Source organism: Mixophyes fleayi, chromosome 10 (genome assembly GCF_038048845.1).
Source record: "Mixophyes fleayi isolate aMixFle1 chromosome 10, aMixFle1.hap1, whole genome shotgun sequence".
NCBI lineage: Eukaryota > Metazoa > Chordata > Amphibia > Anura > Limnodynastidae > Mixophyes > Mixophyes fleayi.
Window position 1 is genome coordinate 16,759,515 of NC_134411.1, and position 24,973 is coordinate 16,784,487.

General features: G+C 39.1%; 1 protein-coding gene across 1 annotated transcript in view; it reads right to left on the minus strand.

Moving 5' to 3' along the window:
• Positions 1-688: 688 nt before the first annotated feature.
• LOC142103787 (ras-related and estrogen-regulated growth inhibitor-like) overlaps positions 689-24,973 on the minus strand; it is a 50,573-nt gene continuing 26,288 nt past the window's right edge. The window contains exons 3-4 of the mRNA XM_075187992.1: positions 13,462-13,535; positions 689-4,863 (exon numbers count right to left, since the gene is read on the minus strand). Coding sequence (XP_075044093.1) covers positions 4,381-4,863; positions 13,462-13,535 — 557 coding nt within the window. The 3' untranslated portion in view covers positions 689-4,380. The remainder of the gene's footprint in view (positions 4,864-13,461; positions 13,536-24,973) is intronic.

The window sequence follows — 24,973 nt, forward strand, 5'->3', positions numbered from 1 at the left end:
ACCTAAAATTCTATTGTCTAAGTAGAAACACAGAAAATTCTCCAAGGCGCTATGAAATGATGATGATGTTATAGGCAATATTATATATAGATCAACATATAAACATAAACATATGCATTTATCTAAAAACAGTAAATCTGTGGCTTCTGGCCAGAAGTAATTTCAAAATAGGTCTAATTGAATATTCAGAAAACTGAGGATCAAGGATTTCAATCCAAAGTAAACAAACATATAATCAGTGTAAAGCAGGTTATTAATGAAGCAAAATTTCCAAAGTCTATTAATAGGTTATTTTCCTTAAATCATAGTAGTTTTCAATGTAATCCATATGATCCGAAATACAGTTCAGATATTAGGCACTCCTTATAATGATGTTGATAATTCAGTCTGTCACTCTGGTTTAGTAAGTATAAAGTTTTTTTTCTTTTTAATATAGGATAATTTCAATATGTATGTATTACAACGTAAGGTTCTGCAGGGTGGCAGCAAATGTAACCCATTTGGGGCTATTCCCTTGTTTTGTCTATATAATCCAGAAGGGATGTTTGGCTGGTGAATCAAAGCACTCTCGCGAGACTAGAGATACTCAACACTCAGCCAGCCCGCCCCCCAGTATGACTAATGGCTTTGAATGCCCCCAAAACCCCACATACATATGCACACACACACACAACCACCCAACAACAGTGTAAAACAAAGTTTTAAAAAAATGATGAAGCAAACAAAGCAAAAAAAATGTCACTGGTCTGCAATACGGGCCCTGGTCCCATTTGCATGCCTGGGCCCAGGTAATTAGTCCCCCTCCTCAGCACCCCAGTTATAAAATAACAATATATTTAAATACCTTTCATTTTATAGAAGTCTGTGATTTTTTGGTTTTAAGTGAGCAATGCTTGCCATTAAAATCTCTTACAAGGACTAAGCAGACTTTTAACATCAATCCAAGGATACATAAAGCCAACAAGACTTTAGAGGGAAGATTTTTATTAGTAAACTGCACAGCAGTGTAAAGCAAAAGCACAGAGACCGCTAGAACAATGCAGCCAGGGATGTATGCATACAAATAAAATATGCTTCCACATTAAAAGTTAAATATAAACTAGTTTATTTTAATGTAATAAAGCATATTAGACAATTTGCTAATACAGTAAAATCTTCATACAAAAGGATTGCCAAAAGTAATGGAAAAGTACATTAAACTAGTGCAAAGAGTGCTCAAATCAGAATATAAACATAATTACAGATGTTATAAATGTCCAGAGAAAACGAAAGAACCAAAACTAGTCCAAATCTGCTATAATTGAAAGGTCCTCCAAAGGATAAGGTTTTATAGCAAAATTAACCAAAAGGTTTATTAAATACTAAAGTTTATGAAGAAGCATATTGATGCTCAAATTTGAGCTATGTACCAGTAAATACTAAATCCTCCATATGGGGTTCTGTTTAGCTAAATCTCGGTACATTCACAAACCAGGTTCCAGTATGTATCTCCAAATTTGCATGTGAATTAGCAGCTCCATCATTTTGCGAGTGACAGCAATCTCACTCCATGATTGTGCTGAATCTGCAGCTAACCACTGACATATCATGTCTGTATTGTGCAAGAAACACATCAATTAAGACCCTTAGTGGGCGTAATTTCATTGCTTTTTGGAGTTTGAGTGGAAGAGTTTCAATAGTTTTCTTAAATTTTAGTTGTGTGTAAGGAGCAATAATTGGACATGTTAAACTGTAAGGTTTTTAGTCAATGGAATGTACTCATCTACTTGAAATCAATAAGAAAGTCCAATTTTCCCTATGATTATTTAAAACATTAATAGTATAAGTGGAATAACCGTTGGGGTAGAAGGGACTTATCCACCTATGGGGTTAGGGTTTGGTCATCCTTGGAGTGATTAGAATTTAAGTAGTTGCCTAAGCTAGACTGCAAGTAAAGCTTGATTTGTATATGAAGAAGAACTGGAGGTGTGTAGCAGGGGTTAACCAGCTGGGGTCTAACAGAAGGTGCCTAGTGCAGAGGTTCTTTATTTCAAGGAAGAGTCTTACCTGAAACCAGGGAAGAATGGACAGGTAAGAATATGATACAAATTTAATTAAGAAAAACAACTAACTAAATCTAATCATTCTAAAATAGTGTTACTAATCCTCTGAGGTTTTGTTTCTTGCTAGCATCTAACTCTAAACAAAAAGACACATTTGTAAAAGTCCAGCATTTCTGAGCAGTGTGGCCTAATGGTGTTTGGCTAAAAGGAGCACAGAGTAAAAAAAATATATATTTTTCTTACCAACCAATAGATAATAAATAATAAATTAGAATTTCATTTTCAAACTTATTTTTACATACTGTTATTTCTAGTTCCAGTAGTTAACATTGCTTCTTTGCAACTAGGAGTCTGGTTTCCATTCCAACCAGGTTCCTATCTGTATAGCTATTGTATACTCCCTGGGCCTGATTAACTAAGGAAAGTAAGTAAAAAAAAAATGTGCAAGTTTTCTCCTGGACAATACCATGTTACAATGCAAGAGGTGCATATTTATTATTTTGCACACAAGTTAAATAGTGGCTGTTTTTCATGTAGCACACAAATACTTGATAGCTTTAATTTTACATTGAAATTTAAAGTTGATATTGGACATGTCCTACCTAACTAAAAATCTGCTCTCACATTTTAAATTTAGCTCCCCCTCCAATGCAACATGGTTTTGCCAATGTGCAAAGTTACTAATTTTTTTTGCTTTACTTTCGTTAATGAATCAAGTCCCCTGTTTATGTGCGTTCCTACAGGTACTTTTGATTCCTCCACAGTCCATTGAGATTCTAGTAGCCTAATTGACACCTGATTAAACTGGCTCTAGAGTTTCTGTCTGTGATCTGTGAAATTAAATTGAAAGCTGAACTTGAACAGACACTGATGTGCATGAGTAAATTATCTGATTGCACATTGCTGTGGAATAGATTCTAATATAACTATATATAAATATATATATATAACTAAATGATGAACAATATGAATTCTACCCACTTTCACTTCATCTACAGCCAGCAAATTTTTCATATGCCGGAGAATTAAATATTTTAGCAATAAAAATGTACATAAAAATGTTTAAAAGCTGTATTTGTGGGTTTTTTTTTCTGCTTTGTTCTTTTTTTAAACAACTTTATTTATATTTTTCGTCACACATTGTACAAATATACAAACTGCTCAGGTAAAAACATGAACAGTTATCATTATGAGATACAAACAGAAAAATTAGTCCAACCCCTATTGGGGCAACCATAGATAGACACACGTTTTGCCTTATTTTCTGTGTTTCAGTCCATATGTTTTAAAGGAAGTATAATTTCAAATAACAAGCATAGAACGATTTTTCCAATTTAATGTGTTATAAACATAATGTAACTTTTATTATCCCTGTTTCAGCTTTCACCATCCCACCCCAAACACAAGGTGTGCGGGGATTCTTTTTTTTTTTTTACTTTCTATAACATTACATTTATAGAATGTACATGATATAATGTGACCCATTAATGAAAAAGTATGTAATAATTAATTATCACAAATCTGCTTTAATTTCACCCAAAAGAATGCAACTTCTACCTAAAAATGTGTTAACAGTTTAAAATGCACATTAAAAAACAACATGTACGCATGCTAAGGAAATATTCTGCAGATATAAAGAACTAATTACATTATATAAACACCAAGAACTGCTAAAATTATCATCAAAGTCATAGGCTTCATAAACTTTTACAAGTATATTCCACTGTGTTATTAGTACCTCCTTTATAGAAGTCTTCTTGTATTTTAGGTTTAAAGGCTATTTAAACAATTAACCCCTAAAATCTCATGCTATCCTCAACAGTCTCTAATTGTCCGATCCCTCCTTTCTTCATTCTAAGAGGTCTCTCTGAAGATCTTATCAAATGAAATATCATTACTTATAAAAACAACTGATACTTGCCAACTAGAACATGTGATTGATATTTAACCTAAGTAAAGAACATTGAGGAAAATCAATTACTCTGGATGTGTTGAAAACCTCAAATAAGGTACACAATGCTTTTATATTCTCTAGATGGACCAGTTTGTGTTTACTCTAGTTAACGTCTAATATTGCATCTTTTTTTTACAAAACTCTTCACTCCTAAATGTCTGGAACTATTTCCCAAACTACGGAGATAAGTAGATATTTATTTGTATTTTGAAATAATTGTTTGGAGCCTCACTAGATTTCACCACCAACCTTTGCACCTCATTAGTGTTGACATATGTACATCACTATTTGACAGTATACTCAAAAGTTGTGCTCAAAGTCTTCTGGGTAAATCAGAATACTTTCTTATATACTTTTCTTTATATTTTAATAAATAGCCATTCTTCATTCTGGAATATAATCTCGAAACGAATTGAAACTTAAACTTCTGCCATTTGCACTTAGGGCAGAATTGGCATAAATTTTGGGAATTTTTTCCATCAATTTTGATACATTCCGTTTCTTGAAAGTTGCGGGGGAAAGACTCCCCTGTCTCAATAATTCATAGTAAAGTGTATTGAAGACCACGGCTGTTTCTTCATAACTGTCTCTGGTTGAAATTTCATAACACGGATACTTCAAAGCCTTAGAGAGTTTTTCTCCGTCATCGGTGGACACCATGCGATCAAACTGAAGATCTTTTTTGTTGCCAACAATCACAACAGGTGGTTGTTCTGACGCTCCTTTTTTACTAGCCGAGTGGATGTGGTTAATGAGGAAGCACAATCTCATGACTTCATCGAAGCTGCAACGATCGGTCACAGAATACACTACAGCAAAACCGTCGCCCCATTTAATTTTCTCTTCAATCTGAAGCGAGTCTTCCTCCTATGAAAAATTGAGAAAAATTTCCTTACGCATGGAGAGATGAATATGTATGTGAAGAGTTAATATTTTAATTATAAATATTTTATTAAGTAGGCTATGAGAGTCATAGGCTCAAAATGTATTAAACAAAAAATCTTATAGCTGCATTCCTGGGTAAGGTGAAAAAATACCTCTATCCACAGTTCCCATCATCATACCCCCACTAGAGCTTCAGGGGTTGCCCGTAGAGCTGTTCTAACTGGGGCTTTTGCCATTGTCTCCAAACCCGATTAAAAGCCAGGTTTGTGAGATGCTGTGCAGGGTAGGGTGGCTGCATGAACCAATATAAAGCCTTCTTATTGGTCCGTGTGGCCACACCCATTTGCAGGTGCTATTTTAGAATAGCAAACAGCAGCACTCCCACTGCTAACCAGGGGTTCAGCTTTGAAGCCACACATGAAGCCAATGAGATCCAATTAATACACTGGTAAAAAACTTGAATACACTGGGTATTATATTCACAGAATAGATAATAGCAATTCACATTTCCATACTGTATACATTCTGATCTGAGTTGCAGGCCACATACAAAACCATCTATTTTAAGGGAAACATTTATATTATTATAGGGGTTACCATACATGAGTCATTACTAACACAGTTGCAGGTAAGACAATACACATCAATACGTTATCTTAGGAGAAATTAGGATGAATTAATTATTACCATGTGGCCTGTTGTGCCACTCCCTCCCCTTTCTGCTTAATTTTATAAGTAATACATAAATATTACATAGGGCCTTTCTCAATGCCAAAAATGGAACACTTGAATTATATGTACGTTAGTACAGCCCTTAATCCTTAGCTGTTTTTTAACCATAAGGCTGCAAATTATCCTTTTTTAATAATTGTGCAATTTTAGTGTACAGAAAATTAAATGGCAATCTTTTAAGTGCTAAAAATTAATTTTCTGTAATGGCAGAATAGCTTTAATGCTTATCAAAATATATTGGCACATTAGATCTTGCTGCCATGTAAGCCTGATGTTGAAATAAGTGGATCTGCACAAATAGTCATCCACCTTTCAATCCCAAATCAGTAAATGCAACAGACAAAAATTGAAATATTGGTTGCAATACACTAGTCTCTGATTAAAACAAAACTAAATTTAAGAAAAATGTCTTCCTAATGATATGGGAGAAAGGAGTAAGCATCAATAATATATAATATGGACACAGAAAAAATAAGGAGGCAGCAGAAACATTGCGGTAATCTATGCTATTGATCAATTTTTTGTAGTCACACAAATGAAAATGATCAGTCATACCGGCCAAGAAAATTATCCTGTGTCGTCAAATTATTCTATACTACACTCAATACTATAACTGAATGCACATAATTAAGTAAATTAATCATTTCTGCAATGAAAGAACTAGGAATATTTAACATGACTAGTCTTCAAGTCTTCAAAAGCTGTGAGACACCCAAGGGTGAAGTGGTCACTTTCAGGGACTCAGAATCCATAGCCCAGTCTAAGTCTGTTAGGGTTCAGCTGATTGTTACATGTATCTAGCCTTTTGTCAAGCCTTAGCTGCTGTGTAGATGTGCCTTCCCTAAATAGCTGATTTGTGAACTGCAGTATTTAAGGATCCCGCCGGCCTTCATGTCCTGCCAGTGATAGAGTTTGATAGAGATGGATAATGTTTGACATGCATGCTTCTTCTTCTGCATCTTGTTCAAGTATGTCCCTGACCTTGCACCTGGACTGCATATACATATCTGCTGGGTTCTGCCTGTCTTCATATTGCACTTCTGATATCTGGTAGCATAATTAAAGTCTGTGTCTGTTTCTGTTTCTCTCCTGGCTTCACTGTACTGGTCTACATTATCAAGCTATTCACATATAGCGCAACTCAGAATCCCCAGTCACAGACGGCGGTAAGTATCCTTTGCTCTCTAAGGATCTTTGCAGTGATTACTGGACACCGTGTTAATTTCCACCATTCTTGCTTCAAGAGACATTCTGTATTATCTTGCCTAATTTGCATCAGCATTGCTTCAAGAGACATTCCTAACAATGTCAATACCAGGAACAAGAAAATAAACGAGGAAGAACTGGAAAAATGTAGACTACATTTGAGCAATGCTTAGAATGCCATAGTAGAGCTTGACATTTCCCCATGAGCAAACACATATATAAATTCAATAAGGAGATTGGAAAGTAGGGAGGGCTTCTTAGAAGGGTCATTAAATGAACAGACATCAACTGGGCATTTATTAGAGTCAACCACCAGTAAGACAAACTTCTAAGAGATGACCAGAGATTGAATCTTTACAGAGCTTTAATTATGCACATGTCCATATATGCTATCTTTACTGTTACTCAGTCCTTTCTCAAGTGCCTTTAAAAATTATCATATTTTAGTTTTTACTTTTAAATAAGGGGGAAATTTCTATACTCAAAGGTAATATGTTTTTCTCTTTGTTTTTCTTTCTTTGGGGCTTAGGTAGTACACTACATACCACTTCTAGCAGAGTTGCGCTGACTTGTCATTAGATGTTGTAGGATCAGGGCACTTGTTTAGCTAGTAGCATCTTGTGGGTGGTACACTATAGCCTCATGGTTAGTGTAGGTGGGAGGCTGTGTGTTGTCGTTGCAGGTGACGGAGGGAGGGCGGCGAGAGAGCAGGAGTCAGAAGTGGGGGTTGCTCAGTGAGTATAGTTACTAGGTTTCCCTTATTCTGAGTGGGCCCTCACCTACTGGTGAGTAGAGTACATGGGCTGGATGGTTCCTAGTCCCTAGTATTTGTAGCACTGGGTTTTTGGCCCAGCGTAAAACGAGGTGTCGGCAGGCGGGGTAGAGTGAGTGTCTCTGCCCCTAGTCGTGGCCTGGGACATATCGTCACCTGGGGCAAGCGGAACCTCACATTAGGTTTCTTCCCCAGACATCAGTGCAGGAGGACGTGCCAAAGAGAGAGGACGTAAGATTGATCTTCAGTTTGAACAGCTCGCGGACAGTACGGTGTGCTTCATAGTGTTCCCTCGGGATCGGGTGAGTCATTGGGGTGTCGGGAAGGGGATTTTAGTCTGTGTGGCTTTGTCCCCCTTAGTACCCTTACAGATGCACACGTTATTAGTCCTTCTCCTAGACCATTCTATCTGTGTAGGTTCTGAGTTCTTCTAGGATACAGGGACTCTTAGAGGAATTTGGGCAGTAGGTAGAGGAGCAGTTAGATGTTAAAGGACTAAGCCACTGATCCCATTTGCTTCGCCCACAGCTGTTCATTTCCATGGAAATTATTGGTAATACAGCAGGCTATAAGTGCTGACAAATCTTAAAAGGGATCCATTCTGGCTCGTTACTTTTAATGTTATCTTTCAATCTTTTTCTAAACTGATTGTATCAGTCATCACTATTCCATTCAGTGGTACTCCATCAATGATCACTCACCCCAATGCAGATTACATAGGTGTGCTTATGATGACTGGGGAGCACAGATGCCCCACCGCATTCCTCCTCCTCTTCGTTGCTCGGCTATTATTTTAATATGGATGCTTAATAGCAGCTGGGCGGGAAGTGCAGGGAGATCATGTGATTGCAGTGCATCAAACTCCTGATTGGATCCATGCTCTTTATTGTACAGGGAGCTCATTGCTGATGTGCCGATAATAGATGCAGTCACTCTGTTCCTGTGAGGTGCCTGCTTTCAGTATAGTTTACTGTGATTCTGGTTCTGATCTCTGCATTGGACTATGACTACTCTTTGGATTGCTGACTGCCCCGACTTTTGCTTCGGGCCCTTACTACCATCTGGATCACTGATAGCTCGGACCTTTGCTTTGCAACCTGACAACTGGATAATTGCTCCTGTGAGTTTTCATATTGCTCAGATAACTAGATTAGAATCTAACTATTCCTTGCAGGCTGCCTGAATACAGCCTACACATAGCTCCAGATCTGTGAATTTGCTGTTTATAGCACAAGTATGACATGACAGGTATCTCCTATATATCTAACTCAAGAGTCAGTTCCAGAATAAGCCAATACTACTAAGTGGCTAAGACCTGGGGCAACCAAGAAGTGATGAGTGCTTTCCACTCGTCAAAGAGAGGGGACTGCTAAAGGTGAAAAACACAACTAGCCAGGTTCAAGGGGTTAATTCTAGGAATTTTGATGTCTGCAATGTCCCAAACTGTAGCTCATCTATGAGAGTTAATGAAACTGACAGGGAAGGCCTGCAAAACTTGTAACAGCAAATTCAGGATTAATCCCACCTTCAGTGGATCTGTGGAATAAGTCTGCGACTTGAGGTGGAAAATCAGGCAACATTGGGCAATAAATTGCTGATATTGTTGATTATCACCCACAATTTCTCAGGTGGTGCTGGTTATTCATTCATTGTAATTTATTTTCCCATAAAACTTAAAGAGGTCTTAAGCATTTTTCCTAGTCTCAGACAAGTCCTGCATGTAAAAATAAAATAAAAGCAAAAACTGGAGAAGATTGCTTTGGGGTGACACCTAGTGGCATGAAATGATATCTGACATAAATGTTACGTTCCTGTACTTTGTGTCTATATAGCCTGCCAGAGTGAATAAACAAATGGATCATTTTAACTATAATAAAATAAACCAACCAAAGGAGAAAACACAGATGTAAAAATGTATTCTTTTTATCTGACCTGTCTGCTGAGAGTCAGAGTAATAAAAGCAAAAATATCAGTATGGATTTTCTTTTATTTTTATACTTACGCAGACTTTATACATTTTGTATTTATTTTGCTTTTATTTTATCCATGTTAACATTTTTAAAACTCCAACTATGAGGTACTGATTCAAAATTGAATTTAGTTTTTGTTTTGAAAAAAGGAAAACCCTGTTAGCTGTTGACCATATTTATCTAGGTGTGTGGTCATCAGGTTAGAGGTAATGTACCCCCCTAAATTGGCAGATGAAGATGATTTGGGACCCTGGGTTGTTCATATACCATGGGTCTCCACCCCATACACAAATCTCGATTACATGTCAAATGTACATTATGCAGACAACCATTGCGTGTCTGTGTGCCATATGCATGTTTGACTTAAGTCAGGACCCACGTTGATCTGTAGCCAGCACCTCTCTTTTGATTCTGGGTTACATTACACCCCTGTCCTTGTCTCAAATTGCCCCTATCATCTTCACTTTGTCAAATATGACTTCCCCTTCACGAAGTCGGCGTCCAGGAGCAGCCTGGGGGAGGTGGGCGTTTCAGGGGCAGGGCTATGCAAATCATGCCATTTTGGCCCCGCAACGTAATGACGCAAACACATCCTTTTACAGCAGAGGCGGGGCTAAATGTCGCAATTCCCTGAGAATTGCGGCATTTCGGATCTAATTCTGCCCACTAGGAAGTGGGCAGATGCAGGAGTCTAGCGAACATTCAGGGAGAGTTGGCAAGTATGACATATCATATGTGATCATGGGACAGAGGGTTTGGGGCCTACAGGACAATGGGAGAAAGTGGAGAGCATGTAAATAGTTTATTTTCTAATTGATTTGTTCAATTTTGTACAACCTTGTAACCTTCTTGCATGTTTCCCTCCCTCCTTCATGTCACTGTTTTTCAACTTTCATTTATATACTAATCATATATTTTTAAAATAATTATATGATTGCATTTAACATTTTTTCATCTGGAGTATTTCTGGAAGTTTTATATCACGTTATCTACATGTTTGTACATTTATTATTAATCCTTCACCTAAACAATTATGCTGAGGTTACCTTCTATTTTTGTAATCCAAAAACAGGGATACTCAAATAGAAATGATTGGTCTAAGTTAAATATTAACCTATATGTAGGCTTTGAGAAAGTTATGTTTAGGACAAAACATTTGTTAGATCAACAGACAAGCACACATGAGAACCAGCATTTGAATATCCAAGCAAAGAAAGACAATCGAAAAAGGACACTGGCAGAGGTTAATATTCTGATCCACCACCACTTGAACTTCTGGGGGCAAGTGCCTTTACAAGCCATCGCCGCTTTAAATTTTACCTGCAAAGTCGCCGATTTCCGGCGAGTTGAAAAAATCGGACGTTCATACATTTACCCCTAGGTCGTTATTGAACAAGAGATTTAGCTTATTTCTGAGTAAGTAAGGATCATACTTAGCTCCTATTTACTAGTCTGGGGCCTAATTCATTAAGGATCTTAACTTGAGAATCTTCTTATTTAAGACTCCTGGACAAAACCATGTTGCAATGCAAGAGGTGCAAATTAGTATTCTGTTTTGCACATAAGTTAAATACTGACTGTTTTTTCATGTAGCACACAAATACTTGATATCTTATTTGTACAGTGAAATTTAAAGTTGATATTTGTGCACTACATGAAAAAAACAGTCAGTATTTAACTTATGTGCAAAACAGAATACTAATTTGCACCCCTTGCATTGTTACATGGTTTTGTCCAGGAGTCTTAAATAAGAAGTTTCTCAAGTTAAGATCCTTAATGAATCAGGCCCTTGCTTACTGATACTTTATCTATCTGTATTACCACCTATGGAGATCATACTATCATCTGGGTTCATTAGCAGCTGACAACAGGACAGGAACACAGCGATTGGGCATTTACCATTGAGGACTGTTGATTGTTTTATTATGGACAGAATTTAATAAAACCGTTTTAATGAACAAATAAGCTATTTTTACCCATTATAGTGTGATCCATTGTTATTAAATTATTTTTATCTTTTCATGTTGCATTCTTTGCAGATTCTACATTATTTTTTTATTATGGAATTACCATTTTAATTTGTTTTCTTTTTATACATTTATTATGGGTTGATCATTTTGAGTTTGCATTGTTTTGCTATATATGTGAGCAGACTTTTGGAAAAGGAAAATGTTTGACTAGGTAAAATTCTAATTATAGATGATGTTAGGACTGATTTTATATTTTCCTGCAGTTTCCTGTAGAAAGGAAACATCCACCATTATTGCCTGACTATTAGGTGAGCTTGTAGTAAAATCTGGATGTGTTAGAGAATCTAGAAATGCAATTATTGTAAAAGTTGTGGTTCTATACTTTAAGGAACTTCACCCGTATCAAATATGTAATAGCAATTGTCCCCCCTTCCCCGCACAAACCACTGCTGAGAACAATTAATTAGATATCTGGTATGCAATAAGGTGTTATATGTTCTCTATATTTCAATAGTTGTAGAATGGCTGTTCATAAAAAATTAACTAATGCAGTCCCGACAGACAATACTGTCCAATTATAGCAATATAATATACAAACTATTATAACTTTAAATATTTGCAAGGAAAGCAGCACTAAGAAGTCATTGGACACATATGAGGCGCCCAAAATAAATGATCTTGGCCCTCTCTATCCATTGTCTCATGTCTACACCTTCTTTGTCAACCTTGTCGTTACTTGTTCTGTTTTTATGTGAATCTTCTATGATTTGTATCTCTGACTGTCCAGCACTGCAGAGTTTTGTGGCGTCTTACAAATAAAATATAATTGTGCATTTCGGTTTACTGTTTTGCCAATAGATGGCACATGCAGATAAGAATAATTTTCTTTTCCTATGTACTATATGTAGGCATATAAAAAAAAGCTTCCCCATAAAATCACATTAATACCAAGTAGTTGGGTTAGCAGTAAAAACAAATCTGGATGTGCTAGAAATGAATAGCTAAACTTACCAAAGTTGTAGGGTTATACATTTAATACATTGGTCTAGTCGTCAAATCTAACAATCACAAATCTAAAATTATGTGAAGTTAGTTTAAAAAACAAGTGGGATTAATATAGTATAGAAGCCTTGCAGGCGACTAGAAGCCAACACAATTGGCTGAAATCACATGGATGTTTAAGCAGCCATTTCAGAACTATGAAGATCTGTTGTGTAAAAGGGACATTTGCAACTTAGGAACATTTGTCACTAAACAAGCTTCAAATTTCATATTTTTATGGCTGGACAAATACATCGCTAAGAAATGTCCATGTGATATTGCTTTAGCCAAATGGGCAATTCCTGCAGCCAGGATATATATAAAAAAAAAGAGTTCATACTTGCCTATTCTCCTGGAATTTCCGTGAGGCTCCAGAATTTCGGGGAGTCCTTCTGGACTCCCAGAAGAGTAGGCATCCTTCCGGGCTACGATGGAGACAGGGCTTAATAATGACATCCATTCATCAAGCCTCGCCCCCCACTATGCAATGCTGCAATTTTGGGCAATTGACAGCTTGGGTGGGGACACTGTGATGCTGTGGCCACGCCCCCTCATACTCCTGTCACATGTCCTTCACTCCGGGATCTCCCAGAGGTAAGATAATAAAAGTTGGCATGTATGAGTTTGCTCACTCCCACCTTAGTTCATGGTAACAATTGAAGATTCAGAACTAGGGTTCATACAAAAGCTGCGTACGGAATTTATTGAGCATATTTGAGTGTTAGTTCTTAAACCCCATTCAAAATTGATACCATGAGCTGGTGTAGTGGAACTAAAGCTCATATTTACATTCCTAAAGCAGGAATCACCTTTATGACAGTTTCCTCAGCATCTCATAAATTAAAATAATATAAATCAGAAACTACAGATTTTTCTTCAGTGTACATACCTGACCAGCGGTATCTAGGATTTCAAAATGGACAAATTCTCCATCCATTGCTGCCGTGTGTCTGTAAATCATTTCTGCCAAGACAGGAAATATTCCAAACATGAAATGAATAAAAGTACAGAATTTAAATGCTATCAATATAAGTACTAGAGTGTCATAGTATTGAAATGTCTAGGTATAAATGTGTACATCATACTTGCCTACTTCCAGTAGGCGACGTCCGGGAGAGGAGCATGGCTAGAGGGCAGGAAGGGGTGGGACGCCTTGAATCGTGTCATTTTGGCCACACACCCTTGCGTAAAATGCCGCTTTTCCGCGGAGGTGGGGCCAAAATGACGCGATTCCCGGTGAATCCCATCATTTTAGCAAGTTAATTTTGGGATGCGGGAGAAATGCCAGCTCTCCCGGGAGTCCAGGAGACTGACCAGAATTTCGGGAGTCTCCCGGACTTTCCGGGAGAGTTGGCAAGTATGGCCTACATGTTTGGCAGCTTAAGCTACACAAATGATTTACAGTAATGTTCTATCCTGTATTGGTGGTCGCTGTATGATGGCAATCTCTACTCTTGCCATGTGTACTGAAAGATACACTCTTTTGCAGAATGCTTCTATTGCTTACCTCTCTTGCAGCTTCTCTGTCTTTAGGGGGGGTTGGGTACAAAATGTGGACAATGGAAATTTCGACAGTTATCCTTCTGGTAACAGCTTAAAAATGTGCATAGGGTGATTTGTCAACATTCACAATGTCAACAGTCACACTGCCAACATTAAAAGAGCAATGTCGGTAGGTCGGCACAAATCAGTTATTAAAAAGAAAACTAATAAAGTTTAAAACTACCCCCCTCCCTCCAAAACCACATCCAAACCTGTGCTGATTGTGTAGCTGCCGGACCAGCCGGCATTGCTCTTTTAAAGTGGTCAGTGTGACAGCTGACATTGTGAATGTCGACAATCACACTGTCCACATTTTGAAGCAGTCACCAGAATGGAAATGTTGGCATTTAGCCTGTCGACATTTTCACATCGAAAGGATAGCTGGAGACATTTCCATTGTAGGAAATATGACGACATCCCCTTTAGGTTTAGGGTTTCTATTCTATTCTATTTGCGGTTAGGACTAGACTTAGGTTTTGTGGTATTCTTACACTTTTTTAATTGTGGCGAAATTTGAGAGATTAGCTTGAAGTTAAGGGTTATTATAAGCTTATGGCCCTAACCCTAATAACGTTTTTTTAAGTGCTTTCCTTTGAAAATGACAGGCAGCAACATGGGAGGGCGCCTTCCTGTGTACCAAGTAGTACCAAGTAGTAGAGATACTTGGGGGCCGGGATTTTTGAGGTTTCAAGCAGGGAACAGTGGATGTACTGCATGCTGTTTTTCATGAAGCATCAACCATAAAAGATGGAGATGCTACAACAGTAAGTACCAGGGCCGTAACAAGGGCTGTGCGGCCAGGGTGCAAGGCCGAGGGGGCGCCACGGCCGCCCGCCATTTGCTCCAATCACACCCCTCCTGGAATTTTTGTGATGCTGCCACAGAGCAGCACCTTCCCGTCCCCTGGACACAGACTGCAATGCGCCTCCTGCAGCATCGCTACGCTGATGATGTGAAGAGGTGCCAGCAAGGAGGAAAGCTGAAAAGAGACTCAAGGTAAGTTCAAAGAGTGGAGGAGAGGGGGAGCGGATGAGAGGGGAGTGGATGACAGGGGGGAGAGGGGGAGTTTCATGACAGGGGGAGCGGATGACAGGGATAGATGTGGAGCAGCTGACAGGAGGAAGAGAGGGGGAGCGGATGACCGGAGGAGAAGAGGGGGAGCGTGAGGATGCAGAGGGGGCAGAGTGAGGATGCAGAGGGGGCAGAGTGAGGAAGCAGAGGGGACAGAGTAAGGAGATGCAGATGGGGCAGAGTGTGTGGATGCAGGGGCACAGAGTGTGTGGAAGCAGGGGGCACAGAGTGTGTGGATATGAAGAAGGGCACAGAGTGTGTGGATGCAGGGGCACTGAGTGTGTGGATGCAGGGGGCACAGAGTGTGTGGATATGAAGAAGGGCACTGAGTGTGTGGATGCAGGGGCACTGAGTGTGTGAATGCAGAGGGCACAGAGTGTGTGGAAGCAGGGGGCACAGAGTGTGTGGATATGAAGAAGGGCACAGAGTGTGTGGATTCAGGGGGCACAGAGTGTGTGGATGCAGGGGGCACAGAGTGTGTGGATATGAAGGAGGGCACAGAGTGTGTGGATGCAGGGGCACAGAGTGTGGGGATATGAAGGAGGGCACATAGTGTGTGGAGATGAAGGAGGGCACAGAGTGTGTGGAGATGAAGGAGGGAACAGAGTGTATAGAAAAGAAGGAGGGCACAGAGTGTGTGGAGATGAAGGAGTGCGGATGAAGGGACACAATATGAGTTAGCTGTAAATTATTCTTTGACAGAAATATAATTGAAAAAATATATAAAAATATTCTTTTCCCTTGGATTCATGTGTATTATTTTTGCTAAATAAGTATTTCTGTCCTGACCTAAATACTTATTACGTTTTTTTGACCCAACTACTTATAAAACGGGACTGCTCTGTAATTATTTTGGAGGGGTGCCTTGAAAAAATTATGGAAACTCTAAGGGTGCCGCGAACTGCAAAAGTTTGGCAACCACTGGCTTAGACAATGATGCTGTATGGACTGAGCTGCTGTCTTGCAGATAAAAATTGGTATCTGCAAGTGATTTTGTCCTTTAAGAATTATTAGTATACATGATAGATGGTATACTATTATAGCTGTTAAGTCGCTAGGACAGTTTGCAGGCTAGTATCACAGATTCATTTTTTTTGTGTGTGTGTGGGGCCAGTGGTTTCTCTCGCCAAGGGCACTAAAATGTCTAGTTACGGCTATGGTAAGTACACTCTTTAGTCTGATAAATGGTGATGATAATAGTGGAAATACACAATTTTTGCTGACAACTAAACAAAATACTCTGACAACTAAAATAAAGGTAAAACAGCCCAAGTCATACATCTGCTCACTTGTCTCAAAATATCTCCCAACTCTACACCTCCGTTCTGCACAAGATCTGCGTCTCTCTTCCACTCTCATCACTTCCTCCCATTCTCGGTTACAGGACTTTTTTTTCGGGCTGCACCCACTTTATGAAAAATACCTCCCTCGCACAATAAGACTTTCCTCTAGACTTCAAACCTTCAAGCGTTCTCTGAAAACCCACCTCTTCAGGCAAGCTTATAATATTCCTCAACCGCCATCTCAATCTCCCAAGGTTACCCTATTACCACCCTCTACACAGCCAACACAAGACAACAACCCTCTGAACAACATAGTTGTGTGACTGAGCATACAGCCCACTAAATACTTTGTAACCTTTGCATTCTAGCTGGACTAATATGCAATATGATGTGGCACTTACTCTTGTGTATCAAACCATTGTCCCTCTGACTGTAAGCCCTCTTACATTTCTGTATGCATTACCCAGTATTATTTTATTACTGTTTGTTCCCAATTGTAAAGCGCTACAGAATCTGCTGGCTAAATAAATGTCGATGATGATGATGATGAAGTCATACACTACGATAATGTATCACTTACCAATAAAAAAACAAAATACAGTCTTTTTGCAACTATAATGGTGCTTTTTTATTCCTTCATGTCTGTAGTGGTTTTTCCTTTTGTCATACTGTGTTTCCCTAGCTTTTGCCCAAGCCATAATCATCCATAGGGTCAGAAACTGTTCTAGAACCAGTATTTGTTATGGTCAGGCTGTAGGACAGGAATACTATTGTCTTCCTCAAGGATGAGCTTACAATACAACCAGCTAAAACAGCAACCTCAGTCAGCAGGAAAAACAATTATATTTATAAAGATAATTATTTTTTTGCTCTGCAGAATTCTAAGTGAATGATTTTAGCTTGTTGGCAGATTTAACAGTGATCTTTGTGCTGTATTACCACCACAGGCAGAAGAATGATGGCTGCTTCCATTGTGTGTTGGTGGCAAGTACACTTTAAATCCCCATTGAAAGTTTTAGTTATTTGAATGATTACTGAATTTGAATTTGAGCAGCACAAAATCCTAATCCTAGGATTTACATTCCTGTGAATGGGCATCCTAAATCGCGCACAGCACAAAATGAAATTAATGGTTTTAGTTTTAGGAGCAAGTTATCCTTTTTAGAAAAAGAACATAAAAGAGGTCATTAGTATTTCTTGGAGCATTCACTCGCAGATTAACATGAAGTAAGGAAATATAGAGAGTTTTGTTCATAAACACATGCAAGTATATTACATTAAGGATATTCTGCATCATTGCAACTGTAAACTTGCGTGCACACATGTGTGTGTTTGTGTTTAGCGGGAACATAAGACAATATGATAGGGTAAATTATCCCGCAATGGAAAGGTATATAATAAAAAAAAATTAGAACATCTAATGATACAATATACTAGTTAAAAAAACTTGCGGGCCTTGATGTTGATCATATTGCTAGTACCACTAACCTTAACCTCAGAGTGAAAGGGTCTTAATTTGCCCCCCAATTTTTCAGCACTGTTACGCTGTTATTTGACCATTATGGTGAAACAGACAACTCCAGAAGGAGAGAGCATTATGTTTATTAGGGATTTCACCATTGGGCGTTAATCTATACTTTTGTGTCTTTGTGAACTTTCACCATTCTACACCTAGTTTATAACTTATAACAGTCACATCGCAGAACTCTTCTATACCACTGTCTGTATGTGGTTTGCATAGTCTTCCTGGTAATATGATCAGTGGATGAGTGAATGTCCTCAAGATCTTAGAAAATCTGGAAGGAATAGAGCATTTTAGGCATGAGCAATGTTGCAAGTATGGAAATCTCCGATGTTCAACCTAACGTAGATAGAATAGAGCCCAACCTCGAGAGTTGAAGATTGTTTTGTTGTGTGAAATATGACCTGTCTAGTCTGTTGGAATTTATAACACCCGAGTAAATATATTTGTATATAGATAGATAGATAGATAGATTTACACGGTACCAGGGAGACATGTTTTAATGGTGATCGATATTGATATTGAGGACTTTTGATTTGGAGAGACCCATATCAGGCCTGCAGATTGTTCTTCACACCCCTGGTCTGGTCATATTAATAGAATCAATCATGAATATTTGACCTACTATAGACATATCAGCACTACAGGATATGTATACTATAACCAACTTTGTAAAGAAACCACAGAGCAGCAATAATACAATTGGAGATATTTACTTTGAAGTAGACCTGTGTAGATTTGCTTAAGAGACTATACAGTTTCTATAATATTTGACATACAGCCAAGTAATAGGTTAATCCAACATTACAAGCACAGCTGGTTGGGATCTGCTTTGATGTTACTCTTTCAAGAGTAACTGAGGCAAGAACAGTAGCCCATAATTAATTTGCACTTTCCTGCTGTCAAATTTGGCAAATGGTAAGAAAGTGACATGCCCTTGATCATATGGATCTACGAGACAGGATTTTTACCCAGGTCAGGGAAAGGAGAATGGAGCTGAGGTCATACCCTGCTCTATAGGGTAGCTGGGTTGACATTTATGTGTTGGTGGGCTTGTACTCAGAGACTCTGTCTCTGTCTTTTCGAAGGTTAAAATAATGATCTGCTGAACACTATAAGAAAAACTTTGTCTGTACTCATTTGTGCTGGACGTACCCTGAATGTAGTTTGCTCCATTTTTAGTTTCTCCAGCAGACAGTGAGTATAGACAAAACATTAGGTCCCATTCTAAAGTGAAAACCAGCCTGGGGGTGGTTAGGGCTGACGTCTGTATGGGGGCAAAAAAACAGCATGTCTTCCCATCCTGACGCCACTATCTCTTCTCGAACCCCCTTGGGCGATGAAGGCTGGTGTTTGCCACTCCAGTGGTCACAGTATAATGGACCGAAGACCCCTGTTCTTTATACCAAAGGGGAAAAAGATAATCTACCTACACACTTTTCAAATAAACTTTAATTGGATTAAAGAACTTCTCAAAGCCCTTGTTCACCACTGTATTAAATTTAAAAAAATTATACATTTTCTTTTTCCCTGTTGATCCATGAAAGTCGAATTGGGAAATAAAATCTTCTTTTCTTCTTTCTTGATCCATCACAGTCCAAATAGGGTAAAAAAAAAATTCCCATAAATAACAACCCACCCATTCACTATGAACAACCACCCTAATTATCAAAGCTGGGTATAGTCATTTCACAATGGTTGTTCATGGTGTGCATGTTATTTTTTGGGGGGGATTTTTCGGGTTGGCGCTCCCATTTGAACTACAATGAATCAAGACAAAAATGGTGAACAAGGTTAGAAAAACTATGTCTATATTGAAAAAGTAAAAAAATAACAGGGGTCTTAGGCCCACTGTCCATCATATTGACAAAATTGGTTGCCACTCTATGTTAATTATCCTGTACTCAATAGTCTGCAAGAGCCCCAAAACTATTTAGAGTGGGTATGGGAGCCTCTAGTAGCACCAGCCCTGTCGTAGTAGAAACCAGTCTAGTTGTCTAGTGCTGGGGCTGGTTGAGGATTTGGGGGGTGGACCACTCCACCCGTTTTGTTATTAATAATTACATAGGGATCTTCCTTATTACAGTAGGGGAGCGTGCCTGCTAATGCATCCCAGAAATGGTCCCTTAGACAGAAAAGGACATTTCCAGGTACACACCAAGCTATGTAATAAAAGGTTCACGCCTTTTTCAGTTTTAGACAACTGCTGCTAAGAGACAAGAGTAGGTATGGAACTTGATGTGCACTTAGTGGACCAATTAGGCGCACTGTTGCAAATCCAACGGTTTCCTAACTGAACTCCAGTATGTCTAATTTGCTCATAAATTCATTATATAATGAACATGTTATTTGCATAGTAGGATCTTCTTGTATTGTAATTTAATGTGTTAAATTGAACCCATATGAGCAATAAATCATTATTACCATAAACTATGTAACAATGAGATATCAGTTAAAGCATGTTTACAAGTCTCTAAGAGAGTGAAAGATACGATGCAAACTTTTCATCTAGTCTAGATAATTAACAGATGTCAACGTTACACAACCACCATTATCTCACAAGCTCCGTATGCCGTCCAGCAATATATATTCATCACTGCATCTTCTTAAGTTACTTGCAATTATTGCTGCATCTGCAATGGACTGGATTTAAGCTGTAAAATAAATGCTGGCATCGCCTTATGCTTTACATAAAACATTAGCTCTTGTCTTGGCATTTTCAAAGCATTTCATTATCAGGAGTAATCCAACAGTCCAAGCAGCTGATTTAATAAATGCTGGTAATTGGATGGCAGGAGTGGAAAGAGAAAGACTACAGTTAGCATTGAACATGACACTATGTCTCTATTAATCTGTTTTTATAGGGTTTAGTTTTTTTTTCCATTTATTTTAAAAACACAAAACACTGAAAGTTTGGAAAGAAATTGCAAACACAAATGTTGTTTTTTTGGGTCAAGCAATGACTCATATTTTAGAGAATACTCACCATCTGCTTTTTCTTGTGGGCTGATTCCTTTAGCAGTGATAACTTATACATCTTATTAAATACCCTGGGCAGGGCTGCCAAGAAGAATTCAGGGCCCGGGTACAACAAATTCATGGGGCCCCCCTCATATTCAAGTAAGCCCCAAAATTTTTTTGCGCCGCCTTACGGCGGCGCAAAACAATTTTGGTGTATGATCATACATTCAGGGGCGTGGCTAGCCAAACGGCGGTGCAAAAATTTTGGGAGGTGTGGTCATGCATTTGGGGGCGTGGCAAACGTGCCATTGGGGCGTGGCTAACATAAAAACCACTAGGCTCTCAATTCGCCGGAGCGTCACATATGTTCAAGCACTCCTGACTTTCAGGACATCTACCACCACAGTGTAGTATACAAACAATGCAGTGTGTACACAAACAGTTCAGTCTTGGCCTACACCTTACATTGGGCACAACATTCACCAAAAATTGGTATTGTCCCTACTAGAATCACAACATTTCACACACTGTGCTGCTCTCTCCTACCTGTTCTTCTCACTTTCTCCACCTGTGGCTGCTGGTTTCTTTAGTTGTGGCTTGTCCGGATCCAGGAATGTTGAAGGACCTATTTTGAAAAAAAAATGGCTACATTTAGAAAATTACAGCCAGCCCCGGCGTTAAATCAATAGCACCCACAATTAATAATTAGGCCTTCCTCCAGCCCCAACATTAAAATAATACTATTCACATTTAATAAATAAACTTCCTGCAAACAGCCCCAGCAGTACCTATTTCTTGCAACCATCACTGCCATTAAATAATTCAGTCACATTTAATAAATAGACCTCATTCTCCCTAAACTCACCCCAACATTCAATAGCCCCCAAAACTTTTTTTCTCCTCTGTTCCTCTCTCCTTTTTTTCCTCCACTGTTCCTCTTTCCCACTTTTTTTCCTCCACTGTTCCTCTTTCCTACTTTTTTTTCTCATCTGTTCCTCTCTCCTTTTTTTCCTCCACTGTTCCTCTTTCCCACATTTTTTTCTCCTCTGTTCCTCTCTCCTTTTTTTTCTCCTCTGTTCCTCTTTCCCACTTTTTTTCCTCATCTGTTCCTCTTTCCCACTTTTTTTTCTCCTCTGTTCCTCTTTCCCACTATTTTTTCCTCCACTCTTCCTCTTTCCTACTTTTTTTTCTCATCTGTTCCTCTCTCCTTTTTTTCCTCCACTGTTCCTCTTTCCCACATTTTTTTCTCCTCTGTTCCTCTCTCCTTTTTTTTCTCCTCTGTTCCTCTTTCCCACTTTTTTTCCTCATCTGTTCCTCTTTCCCACTTTTTTTTCTCCTCTGTTCCTCTTTCCCACTATTTTTTCCTCCACTCTTCCTCTTTCCTACTTTTTTTTCTCATCTGTTCCTCTCTCCTTTTTTTCCTCCACTGTTCCTCTTTCCCACATTTTTTTCTCCTCTGTTCCTCTCTCCTTTTTTTTCTCCTCTGTTCCTCTTTCCCACTTTTTTTCCTCATCTGTTCCTCTTTCCCACTTTTTTTTCTCCTCTGTTCCTCTTTCCCACTATTTTTTCCTCCACTCTTCCTCTTTCCTACTTTTTTTCTCATCTGTTCCTCTCTCCCACTTTTTTTCCCTCCTCTGTTCCTCTTTCCCACTTTTTTTCCTCCTTTGTTCCTCTCTCCCACTTTTTTTTCCTCCTCTGTTCCTCTTTCCCACTTTTTTTTCTCCTCTGTTCCTCTCTCCTTTTTTTTCTCCTCTGTTCCTCTTTCCCACTTTTTTTTTAATTCCTCTGTGGCTCTCTGCTTTTTTTCCCTCCTCTGTTTTTCTCTCCCCTTTCTTTATAGTACTGTCCATCTCTGTTTTCCTCCCCTTGCCTCTCCGTTTCTTTACTTACCTTTTGTCAACTTCTTTCCTTTCTTTTCTTCTCTTCTGTCAACTTCTTTCCTTTCTTTTCTTCTATCTCCTCTTCTGTCTTCTTTCTTCATGCTGGCTGCAGCGTTCCTCACTGACTGACGGGCGTGACTTGATGACGTCACGCCCGGCAGTCAGTGTGAATGGAGAAGAGGAGAGGAGGGACACGGCGCCGCGCGATCACGTGAGTATCGTTTTTTTTCTTTTTCTTTTTTTCTTCCAGCTCCCCCCACCAACGAATAACCCCCCCCCCCCCCCCCCGCGGGAAAAAAAATAAAAATAAATAAAAATCGCAAAAAAGAAAATTATAAAAAAAAAAAAAAATTTAATTAGCGGAGAGGGCCCGGCCCGGGCCCCCTGGCATGGCCGGGCCCGGGTAAAATGTACCCGCTCCCCCCCCCTCTCGGCGGCCCTGCCTGCAGGTGTACAATAAACAGGTGAGGAACTAGACTACCAATAATACCAGAACCAAATAATGAATCCATGCCATAGATCAGAGGTGTCCAAACTCAGTCCTCAAGGGCTATCAACAGCTCATGTGGTCAGGATTTCTTTAATCATGCACAGGTGAGTCTAATCTATTTGGCTTGGTCAGTAATTATCCTTTGTGTTTCTACAGACTAAAATCTAGAAAACATGACCTGTTGGTATTATTATTATTATCATAGATTTGTAAGGCGCCACAGTGCTCCGCAGCGCCGTACAATAGGAAAAACAGTACAGACACAGCTGATCGTCGGCTGCAGGGTGAGCTGGCATCCCATTGCCTAGCAACGGGACGCAGAGTACAGCGCGTGCGCGCTGCGCTATCAGAGAGCCGGAAGAACGTCCCGTTGCTAAACAATGGAACGGGAGAGAACAAAAGAAGGCAACCCTCTCTGGCACCTATGTGGGGTGCGGAGGAGGCGGCACCTGACAAGAGCTTACACTCTAAGTGGAAGATGGCACAGCTGAAACAAGAGGAGCGAGTGTGGCTTAGAGTGGAGATTGGGACAGTTGTGATGGTGCATTAGTGTGAATAGTATTATCGGGGATAAGGTCACCCCTAAACAAGAGATGGGTTTTCAAAGAGCATCTAAAGATTTGAAGGCTATAGGAAAGTCTGATTGAGCCTGGTAGGGAATTCCATAAGTGTGGAGCAGCACAGGAGAAGTCTTGTAGGCGGGAGTGAGAGGTGGTTACCAGAGATGAGACAAAGTGCAGGTCAGAATTAGATCTAAGAGGGCGGGAGGGAGAGGTTTTGATATGAGATTTGAGATGAATGCAGGGCTAGTGTTGTTGAAGGCTTTGTAGATAAGGGTGAGTAATTTGAAATTCATTATGAAGGACACAGGGAGCCAGTGTAGGGATCTGCAAAGTGGAGCAGCAGATGGGAAGCGGTGAGAGAGGAATATCAGTCTTGAAGCAGCATTTAAGGATGGATTGAAGTGTGGATATATGGGTGTCAGAAATGCTAGATAACAGGAGGTTACAATAGTCAAGACAACAGATGATGAGAGAATGGATAAGAGTTTTGGTAGCATGTATTTGGTAGCCCTTGAGAATGAGTTTGGACATAGATCATTTTATTTACTGTTCACTTTTCAAGTCTATGTACCATTCGTTTGGACTAATAATTGGAAGACTGTTATTCTATGAAACTTTTTTTCATTGCTGGATTGAAAGTACCATGGACCCTGAGTGGTACTGAAGCAATAGGCCCATACTCTACATATAGTTTTTGTGCTATTTCACCAGCCCAATGTCCAACAATTTGTAATAATCTTACAATAATATCTCAAGTAAGGTTTATGGAATGAACAGTAAACATTAAACCCAAGAATACCTTCTTTCTAACACAAATAATAATTGCAACACGTTTGAATGGGGTAGGCATAGACCCCCTTACTATCCTGCACTCTGACTTTTCACCCTAAATACCCATTTTTATATTCAGCATTTTCTACAGTTGGCAATCTGTGGCTCTAAAGTTCTTGAACTACAGCTGCCAACCTTCGGCTTGTCCCATCATTTTAAATGTATAAAAACGAACCGTTAAAGAAAATTTTCACCCAAAATGTTTATCATTACCCACCTCCCCCTCCCACCATCCAATAAAACCACAGGGCTTTTTAG